At 40.1% G+C, this 19,487-nt stretch overlaps 3 protein-coding genes across 5 annotated transcripts; 1 reads left to right on the forward strand and 2 right to left on the reverse strand.

Moving 5' to 3' along the window:
* Positions 1-35: 35 nt before the first annotated feature.
* Positions 36-8,417, forward strand: H4C3 (H4 clustered histone 3). 3 transcript variants are annotated; one of them, XR_011429570.1, is made up of 3 exons: positions 39-364; positions 7,737-7,974; positions 8,125-8,417. XR_011429570.1 is itself a non-coding variant. In XM_014734247.3 (2 exons), the coding sequence occupies exon 1, from the start codon at positions 51-53 to the stop codon at positions 360-362; it is 312 nt and encodes a 103-aa protein (XP_014589733.1). In that variant the 5' UTR covers positions 36-50; the 3' UTR covers positions 363-364; positions 7,737-8,417. The 3 variants fall into 3 exon arrangements, 1 of the variants encoding a protein (XP_014589733.1); XR_011429571.1 differs by lacking the exon at positions 39-364 and adding an exon at positions 7,228-7,387; XM_014734247.3 differs by having other exon boundaries at positions 36-364; positions 7,737-8,417.
* Positions 2,688-3,326, reverse strand: H1-6 (H1.6 linker histone, cluster member). The gene is given in 1 exon segment (NM_001256951.1): positions 2,688-3,326. A coding segment is annotated over 1 exon segment (639 nt).
* Positions 5,942-19,295, reverse strand: H2BC4 (H2B clustered histone 4). The gene is made up of 2 exons (XM_001497402.6): positions 18,860-19,295; positions 5,942-6,185 (listed from the first exon to the last, which is right to left on the reverse strand). The coding sequence occupies exon 1, from the start codon at positions 19,247-19,249 to the stop codon at positions 18,869-18,871; it is 381 nt and encodes a 126-aa protein (XP_001497452.1). The 5' UTR covers positions 19,250-19,295; the 3' UTR covers positions 5,942-6,185; positions 18,860-18,868.
* Positions 19,296-19,487: the final 192 nt, after the last annotated feature.

Here is a 19,487-nt window from a genome sequence, read left to right on the forward strand (position 1 = left end):
TACTATTTAAAGAACTGCGTCAACAATGAGGAGTCACTGCAATAGCAGCCATGTCTGGTCGTGGCAAGGGCGGAAAGGGTCTGGGGAAGGGGGGCGCTAAGCGTCACCGAAAAGTGCTGCGCGATAACATCCAGGGCATCACCAAACCCGCCATTAGACGTCTGGCCCGGCGCGGAGGTGTCAAGCGCATCTCCGGCCTCATCTACGAGGAGACCCGCGGGGTGCTCAAGGTCTTCCTAGAGAACGTGATCCGGGACGCGGTCACCTACACCGAGCACGCCAAGCGCAAGACGGTTACCGCCATGGACGTGGTCTACGCGCTCAAGCGCCAGGGGCGCACCCTCTACGGCTTCGGCGGCTAAAAGTACGGTCTCCATCATACGCAAAAGTTAAACCAAAAAGGCCCTTTTCAGGGCCGCCCACAGAGTCGTGTAAAGGGCTGTTACGCATAACCGTGAATGTTGCCTTTTAGTGGGTAAGGTCTGTTGGCAGTTTATGTAAGTGCGCTGGCGCTTTATTTCGCGGTGCAGTTGTATAACTACAGGGTGTTACACTAGCGTAGTAGGGAAAGCATTCTAAGGCTCAAGACGCAGCTATTCAGAGGGATGCCAGTGAACATGAGTAAACAATGCCAATAAAGTTGACAATGTGAAAGAAAAGCGTAGGTTTTGGGCATTCGAAAGCTTAGGAAGGTCCTGGTGACTTCACCGGGTGACGGGCGGCATCCCTGGCACAGAGGACCACGCCTACCAGTTCACGCTGCACTTGGTTATGCAAATGAAGACTCCTTGGGGACAACCTTTCATTGGACGAGAATCGGTGGGGTGCCAAAAGTCGCTGTTAAATTATGGAGGATGGGATTTCAGGACCATTTTGCTATTGCCCCAAAACAAGGGGTTCAATAGCTGTTCCTGGAACTGGAGGAAAAGCTTTGGTTAACTGTGTTTTAATCTGATGTATGCCTGGCGTTAAAAGGCGCGATGAGCAAAGGCTGCGTGTAGATCGCCAAACCGGTTTTAGACCGATCCGAGTAGTGCTTGGAGAACGGCCAGCTGCTGGGAGGGAGAAGCCAGGCCTTCCTCTTGATGACTGTTTGGGGGTCAGTCCACTGCTGGGGACAGCAGACAGACAGGGACCTCACTGCCTTGGTCATGTGAAGCCCATTCCTGCGTTATCGCCACTCCAACCTCAAAGGGAAACAAAGGCCACCCTATGTAAGCAAGGCACCGGCTGAGGCTGATTCCACAGAAATGGAAAGCATGATGTTTAGTCGTTTTCCATTATACTTTTTTGTTTTGGGGGCCCGAGTACTACACAAATGAGTTCAAAAAGGCTAGGTCCTACCTAGTGAGTTATCTACAGAATGTAGTTGTATGAGAAAGAACACGCTACAGTTTTTGCACTGGGCTTTGTTCAAAGTCGCCCCAAATACCAAGGCCCCAAATAAGGTTAACTGTATGATTTTAATATTTACAGTGATCTTGAAATAAGAATGCTAAGTCACAAATTTAAAAATGAAAACTAAAATAATTTTATTGAAAATAAGAAAGATACTTTAACTCAGACTCGGGGAGTTTCCTAACACACGCAGTTTTCGTCATTTAAGAAGGTTCGATTCAGACCCTGACACCTGTGCAACCTCCAACATTTCCATAAAGGTTTTAGGTTTAACATTTTCCAGCCTGTGGACTGCAATCTAGACAAGTCTGTCCAGTTTATACACTCTGTTCATTAATAAAATAAATAGAATTACAATTTTATTAGGCCAATTGTATTAAAATAATCATACTTTGTTTTTGGTGACAACATATGTACTTTGAACATCAAATAACATTTATAGGTCAGCCCCCTGGCGTAGTGGTTAAGTTCAAGCGTTTGGCTTCGGAGGCCCAGGGTTCGCGGATTGGGATCCTGGGCGTGGACATACACACAGTTCATCACACCATGCTGTGGTGGGGTCCCACTTGCAAAGTGGAAGGAAGATTGGCATAGACGTTAGCTCAGGGACAATCTTCACTGGAAAAAAAAAATTCACATGCAGTAACTATAGTACGTAGGAAATGATGATAAACTACTTCAATATTCCCGCAACTGCAACCTGAAAATACTTGGTTCCTATCAATCATACAACGGAAGAAAATTTCAGTTAAAAATTAAGAGATGAAGACTAAAACATTTCCCATAAATCCAAATTCTGAGAGACCTTGATTTCTATATAGGCTCTAAAGTCTGTGAACATGAAGTTAAGAAATCCTGGTTAGCATGTCACTACATACTTTTGTAATCTAAAACATAGTGCTTCCTTAGAAAGAAACAGACGTTTCGGCGCTGAGCTGATCTATCTCCACTTACCTCCACAAACACGGGTAGTTCTACAAGAGTACTTAAAATTTACACGGCAAGATACGTACCATATTCTAACCGTAGTGTGTAACAAGCCAGCTTTTCCGGATTGGGCAGTACCATAATATTCTGAACTATATGAACCCTTGAAGATGTGTATGTGTACCACGTGTCCAGGTGAGACACCACTTTACGAAAATGACATCTGCTTGTCCAGACAGTGAGATGATCTAACACTTGATATTTAAGACTTCCACAAGCCTCCAGCGTCACGCCATTTTAAGATCATTTAGGTGGCTCTTAAAAGAGCCTTTGGGTTCTCCGAGATTGGTCTTTCACAACGCTTACTTCTTGGATGCTGTCTTCCTAGGATTTGTCCTTTGCTGCGTTAATTTGGGCTTGCCGGTCTTGGGCTTCCCAGTTCTTCCCTTCCCTGGGCTCTTCAGCTGTTGCTTGCCCTTAGCACCTTTAGACTTCCTGCCGCCTCTGGCAGATGGCTGAGCTGCTGGTGTCCTCGCCTTGCTGGTCCTCTTGTTGGTCTTGGCACTCTTTGGAGACTTCGAGCCCTTGGGTAAGACCAGCTTCTTAGCGTTGGCAGAAGCACCCTTTTTGACTCTGCCCTTGGCGGGCTCAGGAGTAGCCTTTTTGCTTAGCTTGAAAGAGCCGGAGGCGCCGGTACCCCTTGTCTGTACCAGAGTGCCCTTGCTCACGAGGCTCTTGAGGCCCAACTTGATGCGCCTGTTGTTCTTCTCCACGTCGTAGCCGGCAGCTGCCAGCGCCTTCTTGAGAGCGGCCAGCGACATGCCCGCTCGCTCCTGGGACACTGAGAGAGCCTCAGTGATCAACTTGGACACAGACGAACCAGGAACTTTGCGACTTCCACCCGTCAAGCCAACCGGCTTCTTCCCTCGCTTCTTGGCTGGAGGCTTCTCCATAGAAGATAAAACAGGTTCGGCTGGGGCTGCTGGCGCAGTCTCAGACATAACCACACACCCACCACCAGAAGTAACAACCAGCGAGTGGCGTAAAACGCCTGGGGCGCCTCAGGCCTTATATAGGGCAGGACGCGCTGTGATTGGTGCACTGCCCAGGCACCGCCCCCGCCCCTGTGGGAGGAGCATTTGTGTTTGTTTTACCCCCAAAAGTTGAGTCCCACAAAAATCCTCTGCGCAAAATCGCCCAGGTTCCACTGCCGAGTGACCCATGGAGACTCAGATTTCTCATGCCTTTTTGCCTTTTCAGGAAAGATAACCCTGCATGCCAAAACTATTCGATAAAGCCCTCAATTTTCAGCAAAATTCAAGGAGAAGAACAAAACGTCCTCTTTTCCTTACAAATTTAAAATTACTTTTTAGCAAGAGACTTAACTCATCTCTTCTGAGTGTTCTTCCAAATGGTTGGCTTCCAATCAATGGAGAAAATAAATTATTCACGCCCTGGTTTTTATTGAAAATTATTTATGTATATGAAGGAAGTAACACATCTCTTAAATGCCTCACTGCGGAGTTAGAAGATGCTTATAGAATTGTCTAAAAACTGCGGAGTACGACCTTATTTGGGCAAACAATCTAATAAACCATAACCTACAGAGCACGTGGGTTGCTTGTGACTAAAACCACTCCTCGGTCCCAGCAGCTTGATAGAAGACCCTCAAGGATGGAGTAACATGGATCTCACATATGACGTTTGCTTGGCCAAAATCAGGTCACCTTCGTGGCTGGTATCCTCAACTGAGTTTTGCTTCTGATTTCGTGAATTTAAATCCCACTTCCACCCCACCCCCTCCATCCTCCACTCTCTAAAACATACACACCCATACACAGAGAAACAGATACAATCCCAGCCCTCAATTAACTATAAAATGTGAGGCAGGACCCAGACTTGAAGAGCTCAGTGGGAACCACAGACCCAGATCTCTAACAGGACTGGTCTGGCAGGTGTGTCTGCAGAGCTGTGGGAAAAGAGTTATTGGAACAATATCCAGGATGCTTCTCTGGGCTTGTCCTAGGACTCCTTTTTGTCAGTGGTCCAGATACAAGAGTTTGCTCATCAAGGCCAGGCCTTCCAGGAAGGTGCTGAGGGAACAGTATAGTGTGGCCAGAGTCCAGGGTTCAGCAGAGGAAAACCCCACAAGGACCATCTTGTGAAGATCCCCGAAGGCCTGTATGAGAAATCTGGTTGTTATTCTGCAGGCTGGGGAGCCACTCGAGGTTTTTAAGGAGAGAGTTTCTGTATTGTTGTTGTAGTTGTCTTGTTGTTGCTGTAGTTCTCCTGGCTTTAGATTTTTCACATAAACAATGATTATGGAGAAGGGGCCAGTATCAGAGGTTGGTAGTCTTGCAATAGTCTCAGAAGAATGAAAAGGGCTTCATTTAAGGACACAGTGTGGGAAGGGAGAGGGTTGACATTTGAAATACTTCTGAAGCAGCAATCAAATGATAGGACTTTTAAAATGCTGACTGCAAACTAAGGTAGAAAAATCTCTTTGTCTCTCTCTATCTCACGTGCACACACTCACACATGCACGTACACAAACACCTGAAACAAAAATTCAGGAAGCAATACTACCTTAAGTGCCTGCAATCTGACATATTCTAATCTAGTCTATTTTATTTTTTTTAAATGCTGGTTGCAAATCATGAGATTGATTTCACAACCCACTAACACACTGTGACCCTCAGTTTGAGAAATCTTTCTCCTTAGGCAGATTGCACACATATCTTACCGAGGACCCCATGTTTTAACATGCATTTGGTTTCTCTGACCCTCAGTGATCCCTGACAGCTCCTGCCATGAAATGTCAGTGACTTAGGTGTCAGGTTGTGGAGTGGATTGATCCTTATATTTACAGGTTGACAGAGCATATCATCTATTGCTTTAAAAGTAATATAGAATTGGATAATTTTAAAAAACTCTTAGATTCCATAATTTAAGATCCAGAGAAACAACCATGATTCATATTTTGCATTGGAAATCTAAAAGATACCATAAAAACAAACACACACATATATATAGTGCTTACTCTGTGCCAGTCATTGTTCCAAGTTTTTTCTCTTCAAAAAATAAAAAAAATGTAGGAACACAGTTTATAAATGAAGAAACTGAGTCACAGGAAATTTGCATAACTTGCCCAAGGTCTTAGGGCTAGTGAGCAGGAAGGCTGAGATTTGATTCCAGGAAGTCTGGCTTCAAAAGGCTTTGTTCCTCCCCTTTCACTCTTCAGCCTTTTCCAAGGTGGCTACAGACATCACCTGTGTTAGGTCACTTTTTCTTTTTCTTTCCCACTTAATGTGTCAGGACTATTGTTCCTGTAATTACATTTTTTATTTCTTTTTTTTGGTGGAACAACACTGTAATTTTATTTTTAAAAATTCTCTATTGTGGAACTCAATCTTGATAGCCAATAACAGAGGACTAATTACATAACTAAATTGTTTCTAAGTATATTACCTAAGAAATTTATATTTATGTATATATATGTAGTGTGATACCTACATTTGCTTTATACATGTTATATTTATTATAGATGTATCATATATATTCATATTCATATATACACAAATTTCATATACATATAAAAAGGAGATACTAGGAATTATTTTAATTTCCTTCTTTATATATTTCTCTCTTTACACATTTGTACAATGAACATTTAATATGTTTATTCTCAGAATAAAAGATGTTTTAGCCAGGTTCTTATGGATCCTTCCATGATCATTAAAAATATCTCTATTTATCTTCTTGTAGTATCACTCATTTTCATTGGTTTATTTGTGAGGTGCAACAGTGTCCAGCAGTGACCAGTGGTGGGAACAGACGTGTCTAAAGTCTGTTTGCTCCTGCTGTAAAAAGAGAGAGTGATAAATTCACTTCTACAATTCGTGAGATACCTGATATTGTACTTGACTCTGAGAACAACGATAATCATGGTGATGGCTCACAGGTTCTCTGGGAGTTTGTTCTATTCCAGGCGGTGTTCTAAGCACTTTATAGATCCAAATGCATTTAATCTTATAACAACTTTATGAGATACATACTGTCATTCTCCCTATTTTACAGATGAGGAAATTAAGGCTAGAGGAGGTTGAGTTTCCCAGATGACACAGCTGGTGGATGGTGATCCTCGGCATTGAGTCCATGTATACTGTTACATAAAGGATGAATATGACCTAGTCAGTGTCCTGTAAGTTACATTTGAGCTAAGTCTTGAAGGGCGAGTAGGAATTTATCAGGTGAGGTAAAGACGTTAGGGCGTTTCACAAAGGAGACATGATGACAAAGTCAAGTGGTGGCGATTGTCTAAGGTGAGGTGCTTGGTGGTGAGCCTTGTGGAACTACCTGTGAGGGATGAGGAAGGCCCTTGCATGCCAGGGTGAAGAGTTCAAGCTTGATATTCCCACATGGAGCAGTTGTATCAGCTCCCAGAAGTTTCCCTTCTCTCAGGTGCCACCCCTCAGGGCTGCTAGCAGATGAAGTCATCCCCCCACTTTCAAATAAGTCAAATGAAACATATCTAATGGAAATGTATGCAAATAAATGCTTAGTCTATTTCTCGAGGTGTTACAAAAGGCCTTTTTCCTCCTCCTCTTGACAAGTAAGCAAAGGCAAGCCTGATTTTATGCTCTCCAGCTGTCTAAACCCAGGGCAGGGAAATGAAGGCAGGCTTTGCTTATATAAGAATCCTTTTTAATACCTGTGGGCTGACACATTAGTAGTGCAGGGTGGACAATGTGGAGGTGGTCCTCTCTAGCTGGTGAGGGGCACAGTCTTGCCCACAAATCACTGACCATCTGTACTGACTCAAGGTGCCACCTCTGATGTCACAATAATGCATTTATCAGACTCACTGTTACTTCAAATGTAGTAGTCTTAACCATTGCAAGTGCCACATGTTAACTTAAACACTGTTGAAAAGGCAACACATTCAAGGACCTTGCTGGAAGGAACCCCAGCTCTTCCTCCATGTGCTCACACTCACACTGACCCACACAAGCTCACACCTGGAAAGGGGACAGTGACGATGGTACTAGAGAAGGAGGGACAGGTACACAAAACCCTTCAAAGGGAGAACCAATGGGGCTTTGATTTCTCCTCTTCGTTACTGGTTCTCCCTCCAAGGGCTTTGTATGTGTTTTCCAGCTAAGATTTTATTGTCTTGGAATTGAATTAATATAGTAAAGTTCTTAGAATAGTGCCTGGCACATACTAACTCCAGTGTTAGCTACTGCTGTTACATTAAGCATTTTAATTCATGTTAATATGAAAATTATATCTGCTGCCACTCCTGATCCCCTTTCCCTGCTTTATCTTGTCCTGTTCCATGGCATTTATTCCTTTCTCATAGTCTCTATAATTATTTATAATGACTATTGTTTGCTGTCTGTCTTCCTCAGCTGAGATATAAGCTCTGAGAGGGTAGTGACTGTCCTTTTCCAAGGAGACAGTCACCGAAGATGGCTTCTTAACAGCAGGAGGAACAAGAACCAGAGGATGGTCCTTCAGCGCGAGGGGAAAAAGGGAAGAAATGCCCTCCTTAGAGCATCTCAACACTCTGTCCTTGCTCCCTCTGTGCTGGCTGTTGTCACTGTCTGACAAGAAACCATTGTGGAGCATCTTCAAAAGAACAGAAGGGTAAGAGGAAGAGGGAAACAGGAAAGGAGTAGAGAGGGAGACAAAAGAGAACTGGACATGATGACTGAGAATTTGCCTGCTCTGCATCCGTGAACTCTGTTTTTCTGCCTGGTCACACAACCAGTCTACATTTGCCTGTTTCCCTGGCAGGTAGGCGGCACTGAGACTGAGTTTTGGACAAAAGAATGTGGGCAGGAGTGACGTGTGCCACTTCCAGGCCTGGCCCATGAAAATCTCCCTCGCAGAGGCATTTTCCTTTCTTCTTCTGTCTGCTGGCCTGATGTTGAGGCTCCAGCAGAGAGCTCTAAGACACAAGGATGCCCAAGACACAAAGTGGAAGGAGACTTTGTCCCTGAAAGACCATGGAGCAAAGCCCCCATCCCCTTATTGTGATGAGATGTTTTGTAATGGAGTAATAAACTTCTATTGTGGTTAGCTACTAAGTTTTGGGGATCTGTTTTTTTGAAAAGAAAGTATTACTTACCTTGTTTTGACCTGAGATTTGTCTATTGAAGGAAACTCAACATTGTCATTCATAGTAGCACCAACTTCCACCAGCCCATCCTACCCAGGCCTTAATCCTAGATCTAGTCTCCTAATCAATGATTAACAAATATTATCCTCCAGTGAACATACAGCATCTGAAACCTACTCCCTTGAGCCCATCAGACATCAGGGTCTCATACTCAGCTCAGCATTTCATTTATCGGCTCATCGTCACAATTCCCCCACCCCCACAGCCCTGATCTCCCTAATCCTGCTCTGTTTTTTTTTTTTTTTTTTTTTTGCTCCATGACACTCACCTTCTAACGGACTACATATTTTACTTACTTATTATGTTTTTCTGTCTTACTCTAGCTCTCTGAGGGAAGGGATTTTATGATTCTGCTCACTGATATATACATACATATACTTGGTACATAGTAGGCATTCAAAACATTTATGAATGAATTGATTAATTCAATCATTTATGTGTACATAGCATGTACCAGGCTTAGTAACAGTTCCAAGGGATACTGTGGTGACCAATTCAGACCTCAGAGCCTATTGGGGGTGACAATTAGACAAGTAATGACAATTAAGCATAAGCTGTGCAACAGTTACACAGAGCAATTGGTACAGAGCGGTCAGAGAAATCTCCCATGCAAGGCAATGTTTAAGCAGATGCCTGCAGGATGAGTAGGAGTTTGCTGGGCAGGAAGGAGGGCAAAAAAATCAAAGATGGAGGTCCAACATATGTGGGAGGCAGGAAACCAGGAAGAGCAGAGTGTGGGCAAATCTGGCTGCAGTACAGAAATGAGGCAGAGAGGAGCAGCAGACAGCAGGCAGGGGAAGATCTTGTCAAACTGTGTTTCAGGTATTTGGAGTATCCTAAAGGCAAAATAAACTCTTTCAGGCCCATTCCAGACCATCCATGATGCCCCAGCTCACATGCTAGCAGGATGAAGTGCCATGGCCCTTTCCCCTCATTTCCAGTTGATTAAAATTTCTGATCCTTTTAGGGCGGGGAAAAAACTCTATATGATCTTATAATAATGGAAATATGTCCCTATATATTTTTCTAAATCCATACTATGTACAGCACTAAGAGTGAACCCTAAGGTAAACTATGGACTTTGGGTAATTATAATGTGTCAATATAGGTTCATCCTTGGTAAAAAATGTACCATTCTGGTGAGTGATATTGATAATCGGGGAAGCTATATGCATGTGTGGGGGCAGGGGGAATACAGGAAATCTCTGTACCTCCCTCTCAGTTTCGTTGTAAACCTAAAACTGCTTCAAAAAAAAATATTAAAAAAGGAAGATAAGAAAAAATTATTCAATCCACTGAGCCTTATTTATGGCTAGAATTGACTGGGCCAGATTCAGTCTCTGATGCTTAAAGTCAAGAATCCCAGGCACTCTCAAACCTTCCCAAAAGACCTTACGTTAGCCTTACTCACTCTGGAGGCTAGTGAAGGGGTTCAGACAGACCTCCCAAGATGTGCCACTTTGGCATGTGAAATATTTTGAGCTAAAAACAATCAAGATCCTGCAAGCTTGAAAAACATTTACCTCTCCCTTAAAGAATTTAAATTGGAGGTCTTGCCCATAATAAGGTTTATTACCAGAAATATCTTTTCATGACCTATCTGTGTGGGTCATGAAAACCCCTAATTGATGAACATCTGCTCTTCTTATCATCCTGTGAGTTACCCTCCGCCCTTCTGAAGCCTCAGGGTCCTATCCCATTTTTTAGCTCAAGATGGCATATATTCCTTACTTTACCCTTCTGTCTCTGAATATCTCATGTATGTGAGATCTCTGACCCTCTCATGTATGTGGGGTTCCTGTATGTACAAAATCAGTTAAATCTGAATCTCTTCTATTAATGTCTCACGTCAATTTAATTCTTAGATCAGCCATAAGAACCTAGAGGGTAGAGGAAAATTTCTTCTTCCCCTACACTAGCAGGTTTTCTTGCATTCAAGATCTCAGAAACTGCATCATTCTATAAAATTCTTAAACACACAATTTCATTTGTTTAATTTTTCAAATTTTAAAAATATACTTATTTCAGTGCATTAAAGCTCAAATATGTGTATTTTAAAATCTAGTACCTGATATCTATCACCCCAATTGTTTAAGCAAACACAACAATAAAAGGGGCACATTTTAATCTCCAGCATTTTTATATTCTGTCCTACAGTTGAGTTGAGGACAATAATAGCAGAGAAAAAAGTGAAAAGAAAATAAAGGAAGGGATTGAAGGAGGAAAGGAAGGAGAAAAGAAAGATGAAAACGAAGTTTTATCTTTATTGTTTTTCAAGCCAATTATTTCACTGTTGGAGAACTTGATATGGTCAGAACACAAGTTTAGGGCTGTAAGTGATCAGGTCAAGGTTTTACTCCAGTATTGCCTCCACTACGTAGGTCTGTCTCCTCATAGAATGAGACAAGCCCCATCATTTCTCCTCCTTTATCCCTTCTAAGCCTACAGCTGGGAGATCTAATACCAGGGCATGAATATCCATAACAAGATGAAACCAGCCCTTTATATTATTATACAAATTGCTTATTGGATGATAAGGCTACATAAGAATTTAAATGAGCCATCCAAAGCCTCATTCTACATCGCCCCCAAGAACTGAGGTGGGAGAGCAAGAAAGTAACTCATTCTCCAGATTTGTTCTTTTTTTCCTAATTTATAATGAACTCATAGTACCTGAGGATATATCAAGCTGATTTTCAGAGTCCAAAGAATTTAGTCAGAGCTTAGAGTGTCTTGCAGGAAAGGTCACAGGCAATTGTGTATTTGGTCCAATCTATCTTTATGCTTAGTCATCCAGGATTGCACAGGGTGAAAGTCTGGAAAACTAGCTAATTTTTAATGCTTTTTAATTTAAAACTATTGGTATTGCCTGGTAAAGTGCTGAATCTACACACTCTTCCACATCTCAAATATTAAAGATAAATGATGGCTATCATCTTTTATGTCCTTAGGAATGTGCCTAGAAAGTTAATTATGTGTGAAAAAAAATCCATTTTCTTCCAGCCTGTTGGACGAAGGTAAATGCAATGGAATCAGCTGGCATTCTTTTTATATCAAATCACTTGTGAAATTCCCATTATTTATGAAAGACCAGCTGTTACCAAGGTCTTCAGTTACAAACTGCCTTAGGTACTTTTAGGGGTATAAGCAAGGTTTTAAATCAAATTTGTCAAACATTAGCAGACACTGCATACCTACCATGTGCCAGGCACTCTTCAAAGTGCTTTGTACACAGTAGAGATCTTTAATCCACACAACCTCTAGAAGGTAGTTGCCATTACCATCATCCTCAAGGTACAGATAAGGACACTCAGGCAAGACAGATTAAATGATTTGTCTCAAAGTCTCACAGCTAATAAGTGCAAGCTGGGAGTCAAACTTTGAGGTTCTAGCTCCAGAGCCTGGACATTTTTCACCACAGAGCAATGTTGTGCAACCATCTTACTGGCATGATGCCGTTTCTGGGACAAGTATTTTATATTTCCTATTTAATTTAATCCTCACCCCATCTTCATGAGTAGGTAATTATTACCACCCTACAGGTTCAGAGTGGTAGGTTTGTCAAACAGTAACTCAGACATTTAGTTAATTATTAGCATATTGTGTACTTGTGTACCAGGTATGTCAAGTAATAGTTTGATTTTATCTAACAAAGTCAAAAAAGACAATTTATCTAACAGAAAGAGGGGATAAAAGTTCTGCAGATTGTCTAGGAACAAGATGTCATGTTTGTACACTATTTTCAGTAGAAAAGAGCTCCATGTGGACAATCTGTTTTTGCACAGACCAAGGAGGACTTTCAAAGAAAACAATTAGTGCTTCTCTAGAAACTGTCAAGATTGGCTGTGGAGCATATGTGACAGGCTCCACATAATATTTTCCACTGACCTTCAATTAGCACTTCCATCTTAGGTGGGTCATCATCTTCATCATTTCTAGCCTAAGAGCTTCTCAACTCCTCCATTTCGGTCAAAAGAGAGTCATAAAGGAGTGGGTCTATGTGGGTTTAAGTCTCTTCTTTGTAACATTTACTTATCTGCATATTAGACAGTGGAAGAGGACAAAAAAGTTGTAAGGATAGTCACAAATATAATAAGAAATATTTGAAATCCATATTGTCTCCAAGTATTTAACTGACTTAATTAGAAGAATAGGTCTCAAAGATCAATTTGATCAACTTTAGTTAAACGAGTTCATTTTTCCTAATCGATTGTTTCAACTCTAATTTGAGCCATAGTCAGAGATAAACTATGTTTCACACATTCTGGTTAGAAACTTTTAGTCAATGTATAGAGGTCCTCGCTAAAAACTTGTAAAAATTAACATGCCAGTCTCTAATGATGATTTTTTTTTAATGCTTGGGAAGACCAGATCCAAAATCTAATCATTGAAAAGACTGATAACGGAGAAAAGGAAAAAAACAGTAATACAACAGGACAAAGAAGGAAGAAGCTGTCTATTCTAGACCTCATCTTGATGAGTACAATCCAGGAGGAAGCTTCCTACTTCCAGAATTATGGAGATCTTTTAATGAGTCTCAGAATTGGGTTTCCAATGAGAGTGTACATCCAAATGGTGGGATACTAAATTTGTTTACACTGAGAATCCAATATCCATCTGTCCTTAAGCTTAAAAGCAATATTTGTAGTTAAAAGTCCTGAAAATGGCCCTTTTCAGCAGTTGTAAAGTTAACATTTCTTGGAGTCTCTTTTAACACAGTCTTTAATTGTATATTATGTAGAGGTGTGTCTGTTGACATCTTTTTTTGAAAAGTAGCTTGCATTTGTTGGATGTATGATAGCGTAGCTAACATTAGTTATTGATAATATCTGACAATATCAGAATGCCCCAAAGGGAAACTCAAAAGAAAAGAAAAAACAAATCTCACAGATTTTTTGGTACAATTTCAAATGATGAGAATGTATGGAAATCTTTCAGCGTAGACCATATTATCATTATTGTTAAGGTTAGGAGTAAAATTTTGACACAGTAAGTTTAAGTTCTTTTGGGCAATTTTACTTTATCTTGTATTATCTGCTCAGCAGCTAGGGGATGACATGGACTGATGTGATCTGTCTAATAAGAATACTTTTATATAGATTTTAAGAAGTATTTTACCTATAGTCTCATTTTTTTGTCATTTAAAAGTATTGAAGATATTCTCAGATGTGGAAAGAATTAACATATTTTGAAACTATAGCATGAAATTGATTTGTTAATGTTATGGTTCTTGAGGTGTGAATTGACCTACTGCCTCCCCTTTACAGTTTTTCAATTTATGCTAATTATGGACAAGGCAAGATTCAATCACTTGTTAAGTCTTTGGGCTAATCAACATTTTTGTAAAATTTGAACTAGTTTGTGCTTGTCAGAGTTATTTTTTGTTACATGACTATAAAGTCTGGAGATGGCTGGCTACACAAGCAGTGTGAGAGATTTGAGACAGTCAATTTTTATTGAGGGCGTGGTTGTATTTGATTTTATTTTTTCTAATTTAGAAATCAGACTAGATAATTGTCATTATAGTATTGACAGTGATGAAATGATTAAGTGCTATTTTCACATTGCAATTGGGGTATTTTTTTAGCATTATCTTTAATTTTCACCATTGAGATTTTCTATGGTTGTTCGTTTGTCTGTCATGAGTAATTCTCCTCCCTCTACTCTAGCCCCAATATTGATTGAGCTGTCTGAATAAGTTAGAAAACTCCTTTGTTTGCATTCAAGTGAAAGTAACAAACAATCCCCAGGCCTGTCTACTCTAAGTTATATGTCAACTCTCAAGCCTTGAACAAAGGAACACTCTCCTGTCTGGGCTATCAAGTAGACTGAGTTACTGATTATAGAATAGTTCAAACATCACAGTAAAAAATACACTTGGATTATTCTTCAGAGACAATTAATCTCCAAATAATATTATGTCAAGGTTGTAATTAGGGTGGAAAATTAGACAAACCAGAATAAAACAAGTTTAATGTGAGAACATGTTAGAAAGTCATGGGATTGACCTCTGTAAGGAGAAGGATGTCAGGAAGCTGGATTTATGTTGGAACAATATTTAAGAGTTTATAAAAAGCAGACTAAACAGTGATTTTACAGCTGATACCTGAAAAATACTAAATTTACCTAATTATATTATCATTCCTCCTTTCTTTAAGATATGGGAAAAAATTGTTGGTTACCTAATGGCTATCAAGCAAACCCCAGAGATAGTTTTTTGGTGTAAAAGACATCTTAACAGTTTTATTATTTTAAGTTTAGAGCTTGAATTTAGAATAGGTAAAAAATAAAGTTGTCATAGAAAATTGGTTATTACGTGAAGATATGACCATAAACCATAGGTACATAAAAATGAGAAAACTGTCACAGTCTTATTTTAGAGTCACATATAAAACACGACATAAAGTGATGGCAGCAAGTTCTTTGAGGAGAACACTTTTGTCAAAATGCTTTAAAGCCTGGCAAAGGCACAACAATGTATTAAAAATTTAATTTGAATTCTGAATTTTTCTCTTCCATGTGGTGTTTTTTAACCAATCCCAGCAAACTTTTATGTGCATGTGTTTAGATATACAGAAATAAACCATAGATAAATATAATGATAAATTCATATAATGATGAATTCAAAATCTTTAACTTCAGCTTGAAAGTATATTTACTTTATCAGCATAAATAAGACAATACATATTAAATTGAATTTACTACATTAACAAACAGTAGCAACTTCCTAATAAATAGATTACATGTAGCCATTATCTTGTATGCGTATTTGTGTTTCTCTGTGGCTCCAGTACTTAGAGTCAGTGCTGTCTGTGTTAACAATAGTCCATAAAAAGACCAGGCAATTGTGTTCCTACACAGGCATAAAAACTGTGAAGCATCCAAAATCTGCCTGATTCTCTGGGCTCAGAAGTACACGTTACATATCCCTTTACAGATTTAAAGCGGCCAAAACAAGCATAACATAGATGTTTCCATTCTCCTGAGGCATCTTTATGTTCTCTAATCTGTCAATCTAGGGTCGTTCTAAACTTTGCAAAAATAAGAGACTTGCGTAGATCAAATTGTTTTTAGTGAAATGTTCCACGTAGCCAAATATTAATTTACTCAATTTAATATTCATCTAAATTCTTAGTTATCTATAGATTGTGAATTCAGTATTTAAGCTGACATATTGAGTCCTTATAATTTGTAACGTTATAAAATTAACTCTATTTTAAAAACAGCATTTTCTATCATGATTTAATTTTGTTCAATGTATAATTTACAATTGTACAATTTTAAATAAAGTGATATTAACTTATCTAACCAGTAAAACTAGTGAAAGAAATTTAGTAAGTTCAAATTAATTAGCGCTTTTTTTTAACTTTTAAATTTTATTTTAGAAGATAAACTCTAGACTTGTGTAAACTAGAATATCGTGCCAACATTACTTTTACACTATGACAATTAGAAAGAAAAAGACACAAAGTCATTTTTAAGACAAAATTATTAAGCCAGTGAATTTGTCCAAAAAGTTATCTAGATTAGAGATATGCGATTTTTTTCCTGTGAAATTACATACCATGAATTAAAATTTTTAAGTTCTTTAAAATAATAGAGTAATTCTGTTTTGTTTCTTATCTTGTAACCTGTTAACTAAGACCACTAATTAAACTCACAGTTAAACTCTTTTTCTCTAAGTTATAATCTAAACAGGCAGCACATTTAAAGCACCAAGAGAATTTTGATTTTGATTTGAGTTTCTCTTATTTTAAATGGATATATCTTTTGTCTTTATATAAGCCATTTAAAATTTAAGTTTACATTATAATTTATTAATTTCCTGCTGAGGTAGACAATTCGCTTAAAATTTATTTGTATTCACAAAATAGAAAATATTCTCAATTGTTGTTCAAGTTAGTGGAACTTATTGTGAAACTGAAACAAAGTTTAAAGTAGGGAAGAACATAGCCACAGATCTAAGTATGTTGATCAGTTAAAGAAAGAAATGTAATTAAGAAACAAATGTAATAATTAAGGTGAGAGATCCCTCAGAGAGCACCATTGCTAAGAAGAGGAGTAAATTCTCTCATACCCTTTAAAATTTGGTGGGAAGTCTACTTTCCAGTGCCATATCCCTCACAACAAACACATTCAGCTTTAGAAACTATTAAATGCTTGTTCTATAGTGGTTTTGGAAGCCTTCTCTTTTTTTCTCTCTCGATGGTCAGATTTATAACACCACATTTCTTCTCTCTCCTCTCTAACCTTACGCGAAGAGCCTGAAGGGACAAATAATTTAGAATTACTGACTCATAAGCTTTAGGAGGCTTCGGCACAGTGAGAGACAGGCCGTGGCATGCTGGAGATTCTTTCCTTGCTTTCTTTCTTGTCCTAAGTCTTCTGTTAGGCCTAGCACTTTATTAAAGTCAAAAGTTATTACCCATGACCCTTTTATATTCATATTATCTTTGAAGCAGGAACGCTATTTTTGCAGGTATTGACAACTATTTGGACTTATAATGAGTAAACACGAAAAAAGTTTTGAAAGGAGGAAAGAGACTCTGATCTTTAGTTACAGGAACCCACAGCATACAAACACAAAACATCAAACACAATAGATCCCATCGAAGGCTGGAAAGAAAAACACCTACTTCCTGATCTTGAGTTCCCAAATGTCAGAGAATATCAGAATCCCCAGACAAACACAAACAACCCAAAAAAGATTAACAGGTGAGCCCAGATTCTGTGTCCTCTACCACTAACTAATTACGTAATGATCTGATCCTAAAACCACTCATGCACACCCAATCAACATAGTATAATCAAAACAAGAACCAAAAGAAGAAACCAACTTGGCAAGAATAAATGGTAGCATGCAAGACCCAAGGGCAGATTAGCAGAAAGCTCAAAGTACCCAGGGCTGGACAAGGTCCATTTTCAGGTCATACATTTCTGTTGATTCCTATGGTAGGACTCAGGTAAACAACATCCTGGTGGTGGTATCTTCAGAAATAAATGGTCAAGGAATTAATGACTAATCTGCTCTTGTATTGACAGGAGAACAAGCAATAGAATTACTTCATCCAGCAAAGGCAAAACCAGAATTTCTATGAGAAAAAGAGGAGAAGGAAAAAACCTGTAGTCAGCCAGGAAACAGTGAATCTGTTGGCACATTTTTGGGGTAAATTGACTAGTCGGCAATTGGGAGCACTCAGTCTGGATGGGACCACCAGTCCTTGAACAGCCTCCTCAGGGGCATAGAAAAAAATCCGATTTCAGTTGAAGGACTCAGGAAACCATAAAGAGTTTGGCTGAGGAGCTTAGGCGACAAGCAGCTGCCAGTGTCCTGCCTTTGCACTTCCCCCTTAATTAGGCCAGGACTACACCATCTGTCAGATCACTCTTCTGTCAGGCAGCCAGTGATGAGAGCTGTGTTCAAATGGAGGCCTGTCTAGCTCTAGATAGGCCTTGGTATTCCTCCCAGGTGTCAAAGAAAACTGCAGATTTATCACAGGATCCTTATGCTAAGTAACCTTGTAATCTAAATTACAAAATATTTTACCCAAATAGTAAAAAAATCTCTCTAACAAATTTTATTTCATGTACTTTCCCATGTTTCTAATGGAGAAAGCAAAGTTCAGTCCTAAGTACTGAGAATGTGATCTAGACTTGGATGAAATAAACGGAGGAAGCGCTTCTTTTTCACCTTAACACGTTTGCCTGGAGCAAAGATGATAAAATGCTTAAGGGAAGGTGGAATTTCCCCGCCGGCAACCTGCCTGCAGTTGTCTAGTAAGGGCAAGTTCTCCGGTGGATTTTGGGTATGCCAAGTTCAATGGCTTCCCTCTTCTCTTCCCGCCTAGATACTGGGAGCCTACGACCAGCTCTCAGTTCTGCCCCTCTTGGAGACTTGTCAAATTACCTAGCAATTTTGAGCAGGCACCTTCTAAAGCAAGCAGTTTTTCAATGCCGGCTGCATATTGCAAACTATCAGCCAGCTACGGAGATCTTGTTTCCATACTCAGGTCACACCAGACCAGTTACAGTAGACAGAGCACTGAGACAAAAAAAAAAACAACAAAAAACACAAACCGCGTGGGTTTGAATCGAGATGAACCCAAGTTGCAAAAAAAGATGACACTAATGTTTGGTACGCGACGTCCAGAGCTACAATCTGGTAGTGCTTACCATTTAAATTGTGTATTGCTTTACTTGGATTAAAAGTTACAAATCTCCACATCTGTCCTTTTCTAGTTAATACTTGGTCATCTCCGTCATGCAATTAAATGTTTGATTACAGCACTCTTTGTGTACATATGGGTGGCTCTTAAAAGAGCCTTTGGGGTTAGGTGTGAAAACGCTTACTTGGGAAGTTTACTTGGAGCTAGTATACTTGGTGACAGCCTTTGTGCCCTCGGACACGGCGTGCTTGGCCAGCTCCCCAGGCAGCAGCAGGCGCACGGCCGTCTGGATCTCCCTGGAGGTGATGGTCGAGCGCTTGTTGTAATGCGCCAGGCGCGACGCCTCGCCCGCGATGCGCTCGAAGATGTCGTTGACGAACGAGTTCATGATGCCCATGGCTTTGGACGAGATGCCGGTGTCGGGGTGGACCTGCTTCAACACCTTGTACACGTAAACGGAGTAGCTCTCCTTGCGGCTGCGCTTGCGCTTCTTGCCGTCCTTCTTCTGCGCCTTGGTCACCGCCTTCTTGGAGCCCTTCTTCGGGGCAGGAGCTGATTTCGCTGGCTCAGGCATTTTAAAACCTGCAAACACCAAAACTAAAATGAAAGCAGGAAGCGGATTTCTGCTACTTATAGGGCTTTTATGCTAATGAGGGATGCAGAGCGCGTCTTAGTTAATTGGAAGACAAACAGCAAAGCTGTCATCCATGGGCAGAACTATGCAAATAAGGTGTGGAAATAACGTTTTTCTATTGGCTACTTAGCTGAGTCTTGTTATAGCCAATCAGACAACGCGTAGTACTCCCCAGGAA

The sequence above is a fragment of the Equus caballus genome, chromosome 20 (assembly GCF_041296265.1).
Source record: "Equus caballus isolate H_3958 breed thoroughbred chromosome 20, TB-T2T, whole genome shotgun sequence".
NCBI classification, from domain to species: Eukaryota; Metazoa; Chordata; class Mammalia; order Perissodactyla; family Equidae; genus Equus; species Equus caballus.